We start from the raw sequence: 15,072 nt of genomic DNA on the forward strand, positions 1-15,072 counted from the left end.
TTGCATGCTTAGTCCTCAAATCTAATTCTCTCCTACAATCAGCATTCACTGTTTTCATTTTTCTAAGTATTCTCCCTTTTTAAAACGCTTACCTGAGTGCTGGGGATGTAGCACTTGCCTACCATGAGTGAGGTACTGGTTTGATACACAGCACCACAAAACCAGAAAACCCCAAATCCTTACCCTGGGCAGTTTTCCAGGCTTTAATTGAGACTCTGGTTTCTGTTCTACTGATGAGACAGTCAGACCCCCTTTCTCCTGGTGAGGCACTGGCCTACAGAGCCTACTTGAGGACAGTCTAGTAATAGTAGTTTTGATTTTGGTTTACTTTTAACTCCAACTCCGCTCAGCTACTTTAGCCAACCTCCAAATAAAGGTACAGCACTCTTTTAAAATATCAAAGTTTAATATTAAATTTCTTACCAGCATTTTTGAGTGGGATAAAGCTGTTCGTGGAGGAGGGAAGGCATGATCTGCTACTTCCAAATCAGGGTGCAAAATCTAAAGCAAACAAGTTTTATCATTTAAGAGTTCTAGGACCAATAAAATCTATTCTTTAATTTCTTTGGGCTCTTAAGTGAACTGTCAGTATATAAATTAGATTATATTCCCACCATGAAATACAACTGACTTAACTGATACAGCTCTGTGTGTACTATGGTGGAAAAATCTCTTAAGACAAAATATTTAGTGAGGAAAAAAAGACCTTTTAGAGAAATCTACAATCTTGTCTCACTTATTTGGAAATAAAACAAAATAAACCTCAAATAAATAAATGCATGACTGATATATATAAATATCTGCAGCTCTTAGCACACAGCAAACAAACACACTGGAAAGAGAATGTCAAGAGCAATTCTGTATGTCTAGGTGGATCATTCCTCCGAAAAACAGGTATTTGCTTTAAATGGGTTTGTTTGTGTGATTTGGTTTTTTTTTGTTGGTTTTTTTTTTTTTTTTTTTTTTTTTTGAGATAAGATCTCCCTGTAGCTCTAGCTGGCCTGGAAGCTGCTATGCAGACCAACCTTATAGATATCCACTAGCCTCTCCATCCTAAGTGCTGGGACTAAAGGCATGTACCACCATGCACAGTTCAATGCTTTAAAAAAAAAAAAAACCAAATTATTTTATCTATCATTTTTATTTTATGTGCATGCATGTATGTAAGTGCACCCCTGTCACACAATGCCCACAGAGGTCAGAAGATGGTGTCAGATCCTCTGGAACTGGAGTTAGGGATGGTTGTTAGCTGTCATGTGGGTATTGGGAATTAAACCCAGGTCCTCTGCAAGAGCAGCCAGTGCTCTTAACCACTGAGCCATCGCTCCAGTCCTGGCTCAATGCTTCTTAATATAATTAAAAGCTAAACAGGAATGTAAACCACTGAAATAGAATAAAGGACTCAAAAATAAACCATGCTCCTATCTACAACCACCTGATTTTTGAGAGAAAAAATAACTTGGAGAAAACATAATTTGGAGAAAAGACAACTCCTTCAATAAACAGTCCTGAGAAGACGATAACTCCTTATCAAAAAATGAAGCTGGATTGCTCTCTCTCATCCTGTACAAAAATCAATTCAAAATTAATCAAAAGCCTTAATGTAAGCCCTGAATCCTTCAAATTATTAGAAGAAAACATAAGAAAAACATTTCAAGGAACAGACATAGGTACACAGTTCTTTCTGAAAAGGACTCCAATAGCTTAGGGAAGAGTTTAAGAACTGACAAGTGGTACTGCATGAAATTTAAAACCTTCTGACAGCAAAGGAAACAACAGAGAGAATTAGAAAAAACCTTTGCCAACTCTGTATCTGACTGGGAATTAATATCTAGAAAATACAAATAACTCAAAATGTTAAACATCAGTAAAACAAACCAAACAAACCAATCAATAAATGGGTCAAAGAATAAAAGAGATAGTTCTCAAAAGAAGAAATACAAATGACCAACAAACATTTGAAAAAAATTATGAACATCCTTAGCAATCAGGGAAACACAAATTAAATAGATTAGGGGCTGGAGAGATGGTTCAGTGGTTAAGAGCACTATCTGCTCTCACAGAGGACTTACTAGCACCCACAGGACAGCTAACAACTGTAACTCCAGTTCCAGGGTATCTGATGCCTTCTTCTGACCTCCATGGGCATTGCAAGACACAGGGGCACTTATACACATGCAGGCAATGTACTCATACACAAAAATAAAAATAATAAATAAAATATTTTATTTTATTTTTTATTTAATAACCACATGATTAGAAGAAGCATGTCATTACAGCTTTAACATATTCAATAACAATTTCCAGAGCAAAGCTCCATCTCTTTAAAAGTGGCTGTAAATTTTTAGGTTCACAGTTGAATTAATACAGTTATACAATACTGAACTCAGTATAAACCCTGTAAGATATAAAATTGAGTGAGTTTTTACCCTCTAAAGAAGATCTCCATTTCATTTTAAAATATACCATTTCCTACAGAAACTCATTTTTTAATGCTACTAACACTTAGATGTTTGCACATGTGTCTCTAATCTCTATGTATCTGATTTTACTAGTCACAATCGGTTACACTCAGATTCTTGGCACCTGAGTATGGATATAAAGTCATCAGGTAGATTTCAAGGCTAATGTTTGTCACCTTTACTAATTAATATGAAGTAAATTTTTATGCTTCCTCCTCAAATATAACTTTTATTTGTTGATTGTTTGTGTGTGAATATCACACAGAACATCCAAAACAATCTTATTCATCTATATGCCCACTTCCCAAATGGCACCCTCTGATAGCCCTCCCCACACTCAATGAAGCCCATATACTCTGTCATCTCTGTTACTGTCCACTGTGTTGTTGGTAGCCCCAGACGTTCCCCAGTGCTTGTCTGTCTGATGAATCTGGTCAGCCTATCTAGAGATCCTTATTTTAGGAAGATCCGTTGTTCCTCATCTAGCAGCAATCAGTTGTCAATATTCCTTTAGATAGGATTGGGGTCATTTTCCCAGTTCTATGCTGGGTTTCTGTCTGGGAGTCTCTTGGGCCACCCTAGCCAATAACTCAAAGGAAGGTATCTCCTGTCTTGCGTTGTTTCCTGTTATGTAGCCTTTAACTATACATATGGACTCTTAAAAAATTATACTGACCCCTTTAATCTTTAGTTATACTTTCCTATTGGGTGCTTAAAACCCTACAGTTGGCCCAGATAAACCAATTTATTTTTACTTTTAATGCCATTTGAGGATCTGCTCCTCAGGGGTCACATGGACTTGGGAGGAGCCCTTGGCTCCTTTCTTCTACCAGTTCCATCTATGTGAAGATAAGTCAAAGGTCCTGCTTGACCATGGCTGGCTTTGCTTGGAAGCACGGAGGAAATGATTCCTCTGTGTTGACCCTCCTCTTTGTAGACTGAACACTGGTTCAAGTCCATCTGGCAGGGTCTCCACAGCCTCCTTGATCAAGAGGATGGGTGGCTGACCACAGTTACAGGACATTTTGAGAGATGCTCATAGTCCCCTGGAACTTAGTCAACCTAGGAGGGCAAGAAACAAAAACTGTCCTTTATGTCCCTCTGTCCAAATTAGTATAGGCCTCAAAGTATGGCTGTTAAACATCCAAGAAGGTTAGTTCCACCAGTCTGGTACTTTTAATTACCATGTGCCATGTAGATAAAGCTTGGGAAAAGACCAAACGCTCTCAGATAAACCTTGCCTAGACATATTATTCCTCGATCTAGTAGTATGTATAATTTGTCAGAGGTTGTTGGACTAATATGGATCCCTCTAGTTTTTTTAAAATTAGCTAGGCATTATTTACCTCTCGCATTGTCTAACCCTGCCATCATGGTTTCCCCATTTAAGGTGCCCCTGATTTTCCCATTTCTTCCTTAATAATACTCTCCTCCTATGGTCCCACCTCTCAAGTGTCTTCTTTCCTTTTATCCCCTAAGTTCCTTGTATACCCTTCCCTCCCACCTCCCCTTAAAATAACCCTATTTTTATCCATATCTCCCTTATTAATGCCTGTTGCCTACTGTTCTTCTCTTTCAGATTCTTTTCCTTTACCTCCCTGCTTCCTTTCCATTATCCTTGTTCCTGTAGTTATGTCTGGATACATACTCACGTATCAGGATTTGGTGCTAGGATCCACATATGAGGGAGAACATACATCGTTTTCTTTTCTGAGTCTCTTACTCACTTAGTGTTAACAGTTTCTAGTTCCATCCATTTACCTGCAAATTTCATGATTTCATCTTTCTTTACTGCTGAGTAAAACTCAATCGTATAAATGCACCACATTTTCATTATCCATGCATCAGTTGAGGGACACTTAGGTTGCTTCCATCTCTTAGCTATTGTGAAAAGGGCAGCAACAAACATGGATGTACAAGTCTCTGCAACAATGTGAGTTCTTTGGGTATATGTCAAAGAGTGGTATAACTGAGTCAAATGGTAGGTTCATTGTAGTTTTTTAAGTGTTCTCCCCTCGCTTTCCATAGGGGTTGAACAAGTTTGCAACCCCACCAGCAGTGGATGAGTGTTCCCCTTTCCCCAAATCCTCTCCAATGTTTGGTATCATTTGTTCTCTTGATCTTAGCCAGTCTGGCTGGGGTAAGATGAAATCCTAAAATGGTTTTGTGTTTCTGTAATTAATAGTGATGTTGAACACCTTTTAAGATTCTTCTTAGGCATTCCTTTATTTCTTCTGAGAACTCTGCTCAGTTCCTTAGGCCCATCTTTTAATTGGGGTATTTCCTTTCTTAATTCTTTGTTTTTTTGAGTTCATTATATATTCTGGATGTTAAACCTCTGTCAGATGTGTCACTGATGAAGATTTTCTCCCATTCTGTGGGTTTTCTCTTCACTTCCTTGGTTGCTTCTTTTGATGTACAGAAGCTTTTTAGTTTAATGAGGCCCCATTTGTTGATTCTTGACCTTGTTTTCTGAGCAATTCATGTCCGATTTAGAAAATCCTTTCCTACACCTATATCTTGTAGGTTATTAGCAATGTTTTCTTATAACAGTGTAAGGGTTTCTTAAAAACTATATTAAGATTCCATCTCACTCTAGTCAGAATGATTATCATCATGAAAACAAGTGACAAATGCTGGCCATGACGTGGGGAAAGAGGAACTCCATACACTGCCAGCAAGTCTGTAAACTAGTGCAGCGACTGTGGAAATCAGTATGGAAGATCATCAAAAAAACTAAGAGTAGAACTTCTATATGACTCTACTACATTACTTTCAGATACTGGAGTCATAAAGAAGTCACATAGTCTTTTATCGAAAAGAATCTAAATTAGCATGCTACAAAGATACATGTGCATCTATGTTTACTGGAGCACAAGTCACAATTCAAACAGGTATGAAACCAATTCAGGTGCCTATCAGTGAAGGAAGGAAGGAAGGAAGGAAGGAAGGAAGGAAGGAAGGAGGGGAGGAAGGAAGGAAGGAAGGAAGGAAGGAAGGAAGGAAGGAAGCAAGGAAGGAAGGAAGGAAGGAAGGAAGGAAAGGAGTTTTATTCAACTGTAAATAAGAATTAAATTATGTCATTTTCTGGAAAATGAATGGAACTGGAGATCATCATGTCAAGTGTGATAAAACACAGAGATATACCACATATTTTCTCTCAGATATGCAAACTAAATTTCAATACACACACACACACACACAAAACAAAAGAGGGAGAGTATGTGGAGGGAGGGAGTGAAGAGTGAAGGAGAAGGGCAATAAAAAAGGTAATGAGAGAGAGAAAGAGACAAATATTTTTCTCAGAAGTGGAATCCAGATTTAAATACAGAGGTGACATGAAAGGAGAGGGAGACTGTTCTCATGGGAAGAAGAGGATTAGTGGGAATGGACAGGAAGGAGAAGGAAAGTAATAGGAGAGAAATGAACATAGGCAAAGTCCAAATATATATATATATATAAAATTAAAGGCACAGTAAAAGACCTGAAAACAACAACAAACTAATTCAAATACTGAGGAAAAATAACAGGACAAGAAGTCGTGTCTGTCAGGTGTTGATGAAAAGATTACTAATTGGCACTGTAACCTTCAGTGGTTCAGGTTGGAGGATAGTTGTCAAAGGAACAAACAACTTTGTTTTTTCCATAGAGGTAAGACGTATGAAACAGAGTGAGGAGACAGGGAAGCTGTGGGAGACAGGCTTGAGCCTAGGGGGATATTGCAACTGTCAGGGTCACATGGGTTCCAGGAATCCAGGTTATGCTAATAAGGTATCCTACTTGCTGTGCTGTGATTGGACCACTACCCCTATATAAGCTTGTGCCTTCCTGCAATAAAGCAGACCTGTGTCACTGAACCTGGTCTCCTGTGTCTGAATGCGGCTTTGCTGACACAGTCTCCTCACCAGCCCTGGGGTCCGGGACTGGGCAGAAGCAGCGACGACAGGAGGCAGCACAGGGCAAGCAGAAGAGCTGCCTCAGCACCAGGAAAGCAGAAGAGCGTCCTCAGCCCAGGGCAAGTGGAGGAGCAGCCTCGACGCCTGTGAGAACGAAGCAGCAGCACCCACGAGAACTGAGGAGCAGCTGCCGCTGGTGGTGACCGCAGGAAGCAATGAGGGAGAAGTTGGACTTGCACTTCTTCAAAGGGGGCAGAGTGGAGAGAATGGAATAACCTAATCTTGGTCAAACAAGATTCAGTACATCACCCATCAGTCATGAACTGTCTGAAAGAATTCTTAATCACAAATAAGCATTAAAACAAGCCCCCCCCCAAATACTGGTGAAAGGGTAATAAGATTTTGAGCTTTGCATTTCTGAAGGGGAGGAGCATAATATAATGTGATAAATGTTATGAACATACAACACGTACATGGAGAGCTGACGCAGTAGGGTTATGAGCAGATCCTGTTTCAAAATAAAAAAGGTGCTGGATGTAGGTCATAGAAGAGCACATGCCAAGCATAAGAAAGGCAATAAGCAAGGTTCAATCCCCAGAACCACAAAAACAAAGGTTGTCTATAGCATATTTAGAGCAGACTAAAAGAAATAAACACTCCTTGAAACTAGCACTGACCTGGATGTTTCAGGTGATGCATACCTATAATCCTAGCACTCAGGAGATTAAGGTAGAAGGATTGTGAGTTGACTAAGGTAGAAGGACTGTGAGTTAAGAGGTCAGTTTGTGATACATGGTGAAACCTTGTCTCAAAATAAAATGAACACTAACGTACTGACAACAAATACAACCAAATCATCAAGTCACCTCTGCAGTATATTAATGTTTTGGTCCCTGTAAAATCATTCATAATTATTATTATGCAGTTCAAGTAACATACTGTCATTTGATAACAACTGTTTACTAACCCAAACAAATCTATACTTGCTTGTCAAAGCTTCCCTATTACATGAAATCTGATCTCTTTTTGGTCCTTGTCAGACAATATACAGTGCTCTTATCTCTTAGTCACATTAAATTACACTATACATTATAACATATAACCCACTGTGTTAATAACTAAGTAACAAATATACTCAGGTTCACCACAAATGAACCATATACATCAAACACACTTAGTGGCACAGGTACTGCAGGAAGTGTACAGTGTGTAGCAGAATCCCTGCCAAGAACCACTGTCTTAAGCACTACAAGCTTTGTTAAATTTGGCATTTAACCACTAAAAAATTATTAATATCATTATTAAATAATTGCATAGGTGCTTTAAATACTGCAAGAATTCTAGAAACATTAAATTTTTCAACTACTTGAATATTAGTTTTTCAACTACTTGCTATATCCATGTTCCATCTATATGCCATAATTAATATTTTTCTTTAAAGTAACTTGCTTTTTGAAAGCTAGTGTTTTCTTCAATATTATCTTTGCAATCACCAGTCTTATACATTATTTAAAACATGCATTATAAAAAGCCTGTAACTATTAAAATAAAAGAATTCTATTTAAATCATCTCCATGATTTGGGTTGAAAAACAATAAATATTCAATTAAAACTCAAAGTACTTTCTTTAAATAACTATGTAGTAAATGAAGGGTTCTACTCTAAAGACTATAAAAAGAATGTATTTGTTTCAAACATAAGCCTCCTCAAAATAACTTTTAATAGTTTTTAATTTCATTTAAATTTTATATCATTTAAATCATGAAAAAATTGTCATTAAAAAAAAAGTCATACCAAAGAAAGAGCTGCTTGAGTCTGATGAAGAAGTGGCTCCGGGAGGGAAGAGAGGTGAATACATTCAGGAATTTTAATAGTCCCTCCATCCAAATCTGCTATAATTACATCTAACTGAAAAAGATTTTTAAAAATTAACCATAATTAATAAAATGTATTTGTTAAGAAAATTAACTTACCCTTGACTAACTTAAATCAAGAAGACCAAGTTGAGGAAGAGGTTCTTAGCTATCTACAGTAACACAGTTCTGGGCTCATGATTTCCCCAGTTACCATCTATTTCCCAACTATAATTTAATGTGAATAAGAGCATTGTCTGAGAAGGACCATGAAATGAACAATGAAAAACAATGTGTGCATTTCCAGCCCTTCAAGACAGGAGTGTTATTAGCTTTTTCCGTATTTTTGTTCTTCCCATAGGAAGAAACTGAAGTAGCAGCAATCTAGCATTAATTGTTCAGATGAAGACAATGCCCATGGGAACTGTACTTAAAAAAGCAAGAAGTAAGGTAGTTGGCATGATAAATGATGCCACAGAGCAAACTGTCTGGCATAATGGGACATTTTTCCATGAAATACTACATCCTAAAATAAAATAAAATCCCACATTAGCCAATGTCATTGAATTTGGATTCCTTAACCTAAATAAATTAACATGTATTACAAGAACCAATAAACAAAGCAATACCTAACAAAAGAATACTGTTTGGCTGGGCAGCCTGGGATACATGAGATCTTGTCTCAAAAATCAACAATAAGGGGCTAGAGAGTTGGCTCAGTAGTTTAAGAGCACTGGCTGTTGTTGCAGAGAACCGGGTTCCGTTCCTAGCACCCACTTGGCAGTTCACAGCCACCTGTAACTCCAGTTCCAGGGAATCCAACCCTCTCTTCTGGCCTCCGTGGGCACTGCACATATATGGTACACTTACATAAATGCAGGCAAAACACTCATACACATACAAAAAAAAACCCCAATAATAATAGGAACAACAAAATGAAACATCCCCCCCAAAACCTGATTTGCAGTATTTTAAAAGCTTGTATCTAAAAATGACTTACATGAAAATAGAAAAGAAATATTAGTGAAGTCACTACATCAATAACATGATTATAAACTCATTCTGATTTATTCATTAAAATATTAAGAAATCTACATTTGGCAACATGTGGTTTGTTCTATATTTTTATTTAGCAGTACTAAAATTAGCTATAAACTACACAGTAATTTTTACTAAACATTATTACACATTTTTATATGATGATACCAAAGTTAAAAAGATATTAACATATGATGTTAGGAGACTGATTAGTATACATATGAGGCCTTATTTATAATCATGTTGAATAATCTTCAGTTATTTTAATGGCACCTCTGATCTCTGATCTGGTTATAACTACAGTTACTGTATAAGTCCCAAAAGAGGTTGTTTCTTTGCTGGCATTTAAAACAACAGAAGCAGAATTACAAAGTTTTAAGGATCTGTGGATCACAAATGTCTTGTAGCCAAAATTTTCAGCAAAGAAACTGTCTCATCCTCCCTGAAAAATGTCCTGTATCTGTTCCTCATACTGCACTCAAAGTGTTGTGTATCTGCTCCTCACATGCACTCACAGTACTACAGAGCATAGCCCTCACTACCCATGAGACCCACTCTGACACTGGGCAGTTCTAAAGTTGGAAACACCTGAACTGGGCAGAAATGTGTTTCTGTATCACTATCCCCATTAATTCTACTTCAGCCTTTTATAGCTACAAAAGAACCAAAACCAGACAAAACAACAAAAAAAGAATTTTACCCTTCCTCACTATGAAAGTCACTTAAATATTGATTTTTAGCTATTAAATATATCACCTGAGAAAATATCCTCAAGGCACTGCAGAGTTCCTAAATTCTCGATTCTGGGTGACCTCCAAAGCACTGTGTTTTGCTACAGTCCCTCTTACACCATGATCTCCAGAAGCAAGCACGCTATTCTAGCTATTCTGGCTTTTGTTTCTTTGGTATTCATAAGGATTCAACAACACAAGAATTTGGTGGGGGATTGAACTGAACTTCTGTTTCACTAAAACTAAACTCTCTGTAAAAGTATTTTTGTTAGTTCTCAGGTATTCAGTATTAACAAATCTCATTTAAAATATTAATAAGTTAGCCGGGCTCAAAAAGACCAAAAAAAAAAAATTAATGTTAAGCACCATCAAGGAAAGTATGCGGGTGGAGGGGGACTGGAGAGAGAGTTCAGGGGTTAAGAGCACTGGCTGCTCCTGCAGAGAACTTGGGTTCAGTTGCTAACCCCCACATAGAGGATCTGATGCCCTCTTTTGGTTTCTGCAGTCATTGCATGGAATGGGTGTACTAACACACATGCAGGCAGAACACTCACATAAAATAAAATTTTTAATGAGAAAAGTATAAATAATATATTCATTAATGGATTAATCTTTTTCTCATATGCAGAAATACAGAATTCCTCATATGAGGAATACAGAAAGGTAAATTTCATCTGCTGTACAAAGGGTATTTAAAAGCTAAGGGCTGTGATACATGTCACTAGCTATTCACTCAGAAGGCTGAGGTTTAAAGTTAAAAGACAGTTTTGAGATCAGCCTGGACAATACAGGGTGACCCTGTTTTTCCTGCTAGTTAGTTAGTTAATTTGTATGAGAGACAAAACAGAAGCAGAGAGAGAAAGGGGGTGGGGCTACATGGGCCTCGGTACATGTGTAGAGGTCAGAGGACAACTTTCAGGAGTTGGTTCTGGCCTTCGATCTTGCTGAGGCAGGGTTTCCTCTGTTTCTTCGCTGCTCACTCAGGGTGGCTGGCCTTCAATCTTCCAACTGATTCTCTTGTCTCTGCTAGGAGTGCTGGGATTACAGATGTCATGTGTCTTTTTTACATGGGTTCTAGGAATCTAACTCAGGTCAAGCATTTTTTACCCAATGAGCCTAGCCCAATCCCCAATTTATTAATAAATAAATGAATTTTTTTTAAACTCTCATATTTGTTATAATACAAAAATTAGACTTCTTAATGATGTTTTCCTTTTGGTCAGTCTTTTTTACTGGAAACGCACCAGAAATGAAAATAACAATGAAGTAAAATGATGCAGGATGAAATAGGAAAGACTCAATTACTAGACATTTTAAAGATAATACTTACAAGTTCATGAATATCAGTTTTAAAGATGGAATGTACTCCAATAATAAAAGGTGTTGGAGAACTGAGAACTTCTAGTAGTTGAGCCGGAAGAATAGGAATATAAGGATAACTGGAAATAAAGATATTTCATATGTATATAATTTTCCCACAATATGAACACATTTTCCTCTAACATTTATGAAATCTGAATTTTTGTTTTTTGACACAGGAGCTCCCTTTGTAGCCACAGCTGGCCTGGAACTCATTATGTAGATCAGGATGGCCTTCATCATGCAGAGATGGCCTGTCTCTGCTTCTAGAGTGCTGGAACTAAAAGTGTGTGCCACCAAACCCAGCTAACATCTGCGTTTTTAAGTCTTTTTTTATTAGTTCTTTGAGATTTCACACAGCGTATTTTTATTGTATTTTACCCCTCCTTTGACTTCTCCCCGCATCTCCCAGATCCTACTTCCTTACCCTCCCCCAACTTTGCATCCTCTTTTTAAAAATATTTTATTAGCCCTTTGAAAATTTCATACAATGTACTTTGGTTATATTTACTACCCACTCCTCTCCCTAACTCCTTCCAGATCCACCCCTAGCTTCTACCCTCCCAACTCTATGACACTTTTTAATACTTTTAATTTCACCCCACACCTCCCTACCACCTCAACTTTGTTCCCTTATATTTTTTTGAAACTTGATTTTTAAATCACCCATATTTCAAAATTATCAATTATATTGACATGATTGTTAACACTAGAAGTTTCAAAAGGAATGCTTTTCAAAATCTTAATATTTGAGATCTGATCAAACATCACAAGGCACAAAGTAAATGGAACCACGTAAGTCTCCTCATTCCTTTGTCCTCCTACACAAGTCTCTTTAGATCTTTTAGTACTACTTCAAAGCACTTTCCCTCATACAGAATCCTGACATCAGAGAAGAGCACTGAGAAGGCCTCCGTCTCTAGACAATGTCATGACTTGTCTAAAGAATACAATTATTCAAATTCCATTTTCTGTACTTGATGTTTACACTCAGTAAGTACACTGATTAAAAATTCAGAGGCAATCTAAATTGTATCTATCATGTATGAACTTAAGTTCCTGAGATACTATGATTAACAAACTAAAGTCTATACTATAATAAAACATTGTACTTGTAGTACTACCAGCCAGCACTGCTTACTTTTTTTAAAAAAATTGTTTTATACTTTTAATTATGGAAAATATTTAAAATAGTCTTTAAAAAATAAATAGGAAAAAAATGTAACGAAGCTCTATGCATTTAATCCAGGTTTGACAACTGACAATTACCAATGTACAACCATATACATTTCTACTCACTTATATTTTGATATTTTGAAGAAAATTCCATACATCATATCCTTTATACATAAAGACTTAGTATCTTAAAAAGATAAGGATTCTTAATTAACAGGACTCCAGTAACTCCTAAAAATTACTCTGTTAGTATCAAGTAGCATGGATCAAAGAATTTTATCTGCATTGAAAGAAAATTAAACATTGCTGACAATACTATTCAAAGTAAATTAAATATTTTTCACTAAATTAATCAACACTCAGTAATGTACAACGTGTAAAAGTCCCAAACTCTAGGCTAGATTTTAGTAGAATCATAATTCTCATAACAGTCTAACTTTAACCTATGTAGTTCAAAATAATTGGGCCATAACATTTTAATTTATCAACAAGAAATGCATGGTTTGGGAATAAATAAAATTACCAAGTAAAAACCTCACCTGTATTTAAGAGGAAACATCAAAGATTCCAGGGCTCTACAGGCATCGCTAAGTCTCTGGAAACTTGCAGAATGGAAGAGAACTTTATTTTCTGTAAGGACTGCACAAAAGAGACTGAGGACATTTTGAATTCCTGAGAACACAAAAGCAAAGATCTACTTAATGCACTAAATATTATTTGTGTTGTCAACCACCACAGATTTACAATGACAGAAACAAAAGGCTAATATATTGGTGATCTTTAAAGGGAAATACTTGGCTAGACTATAAGTTCTATATAACCTGTGGGTACTGTCTTTCTAAACATATAGCTCTGTATTTATTCTTGCTTTGTATTTATTCTTCACGTCACTGTAATGCTCACTGACAGTATGCACAAGACCCAGGCAAACTCAAACCAGACAGAAACCCAGCATAGAACTGGAAAGGTGGGCAGCAAGCCCCAGACTTAGCTGAGGAACTACTGGCAGCTGATCACTGCTGGGTAAGGGAGAGTTGATCTTCTTTAAGGGAGTGATGCTAGATAGGCTGATCAGGCTCCAGTGGATGAACTCACACTGAGGGACATCTAGGGATACAAACTTTACTCAATAGACCTTAATATATTTGACAGAATGCATAAAACCCATTGAGGGGGACTATGGAAGGGGGCATAGAGGGGAGGGAGTCTAAATACAATTAAGAGGTATAAAATGCGGGGCTGGAGAGATGGCTCAGTGGTTGGGAGCTCTTTCAGAGGACCCCGGTTTGATTCCCAGCATCCACATGGTGGCTACCAACCGTCCGTAACTCCAGGGGAATCCGAAGGCCTCTTCTAACCTCTGAGGCATTGCATGACATAGGTGCACTCACTTACATGCAGACAATACACCTGTACATATAAAATAAAAATAATAAATAAAATATTTTTTTAAAAAAAGGCACCGGGTGTGGTGGTGCACGCCTTTAATCCCAGCACTTGGGAGGCAGAGGCAGGCAAATCCTCTGTGAGTTTGAGGCCAGCCTGGTCTACAGAGTGAGTTCCAGGCAGCTGGAGCTACAGGGAGACCCTGTCTCAAAAAGAAAAAGAGGTATAAAATGCACAAAAATTCAATAAAAATATATATTGAAAAGAATAAGTGGTTAAAAAAATGATCATAGATCACAGTAAAAACCAAATTTGCCACCTAGAGCAGAATATGCCAATCATAGTAATGGACTCTTGAGTACTCAAATTTAAGTCTATCATTTTAAAACATTTTATTTATTATTTTTTTATTTTGTGTATGAGAGTACTGCCTGCATGTATGTTAAGTACACCCGTGTCATGCAATGCCCATGGAGGTCAAAAGAGGGCATCAGATTCCCCTGGAACTGGATAGAGATGGCTGTTAGTTGCCATGTGGGTGCTGGGAATTGAATCTGGGTCCTCTGCAAGAACAGCTAGTCTCTTACTGCTGAGTCATCTCTCAGGCCTCAAGCCTATCATTTTAAAACCACATAGAATTGAAAAAGAAAATAGCTATTCCCTTTTTTTCCTCATTGTAAGTGAGAATAACAATGAAACAAGTCATAGCTCTACAGGAATAAACTGGGAAAACTGAGTGAAGACAGAAACAGAAACATGATCCAAAGCATTAGATTTTGACTACTTAAGGGAAAAGGAATGAAAAGCATTTTATAAATGATGCATTAATCAGGAAATTCATAAATTTTCTAGTCCATGCATGCTTCTTAAAGGTGTTACCTTTAAAGTAATTTAGTGCACCCTAAACCCTCACTTTTATCTATGGCACCTTTTCATCTTTCTATTTGAGAAAAATTAAGTTTTTTAAATGTTCCTATATGAGGAACTATTGGCAACTGATTACTGTGGGGTGAGGGAGAGCTGATCTTCTTTAAGGCAGTGACTCTACATAGGCCGACTAGATCCAGTGGGTAAACTAGCACTGAGGGACATGTGAGTATAAATGCTTGATCTTAACATATATGACAGAATGCATGAAACCCAGTGGGGGTGAGGGCACTATGAGGTGTAC

At 37.3% G+C, this 15,072-nt stretch overlaps 1 protein-coding gene across 4 annotated transcripts in view; it reads right to left on the reverse strand.

Moving 5' to 3' along the window:
• Sbf2 (SET binding factor 2) overlaps window positions 1-15,072 on the reverse strand; it is a 412,775-nt gene that overhangs the window by 200,000 nt on the left and 197,703 nt on the right. For 3 of the 4 annotated variants that reach the window (XM_029556330.1, XM_008853457.2, XM_017803274.2), the window contains exons 7-10: window positions 13,055-13,187; window positions 11,311-11,419; window positions 8,153-8,266; window positions 424-501 (exon numbers count right to left, since the gene is read on the reverse strand). In XM_029556330.1, coding sequence (XP_029412190.1) covers window positions 424-501; window positions 8,153-8,266; window positions 11,311-11,419; window positions 13,055-13,187 — 434 coding nt within the window. The remainder of the gene's footprint in view (window positions 1-423; window positions 502-8,152; window positions 8,267-11,310; window positions 11,420-13,054; window positions 13,188-15,072) is intronic. The other variant, XM_029556331.1, reaches the window with a different exon arrangement.

The sequence above is a fragment of the Nannospalax galili genome, unplaced genomic scaffold (assembly GCF_000622305.1).
Source record: "Nannospalax galili isolate Female #2095 unplaced genomic scaffold, S.galili_v1.0 scaffold44, whole genome shotgun sequence".
Lineage (NCBI taxonomy): Eukaryota > Metazoa > Chordata > Mammalia > Rodentia > Spalacidae > Nannospalax > Nannospalax galili.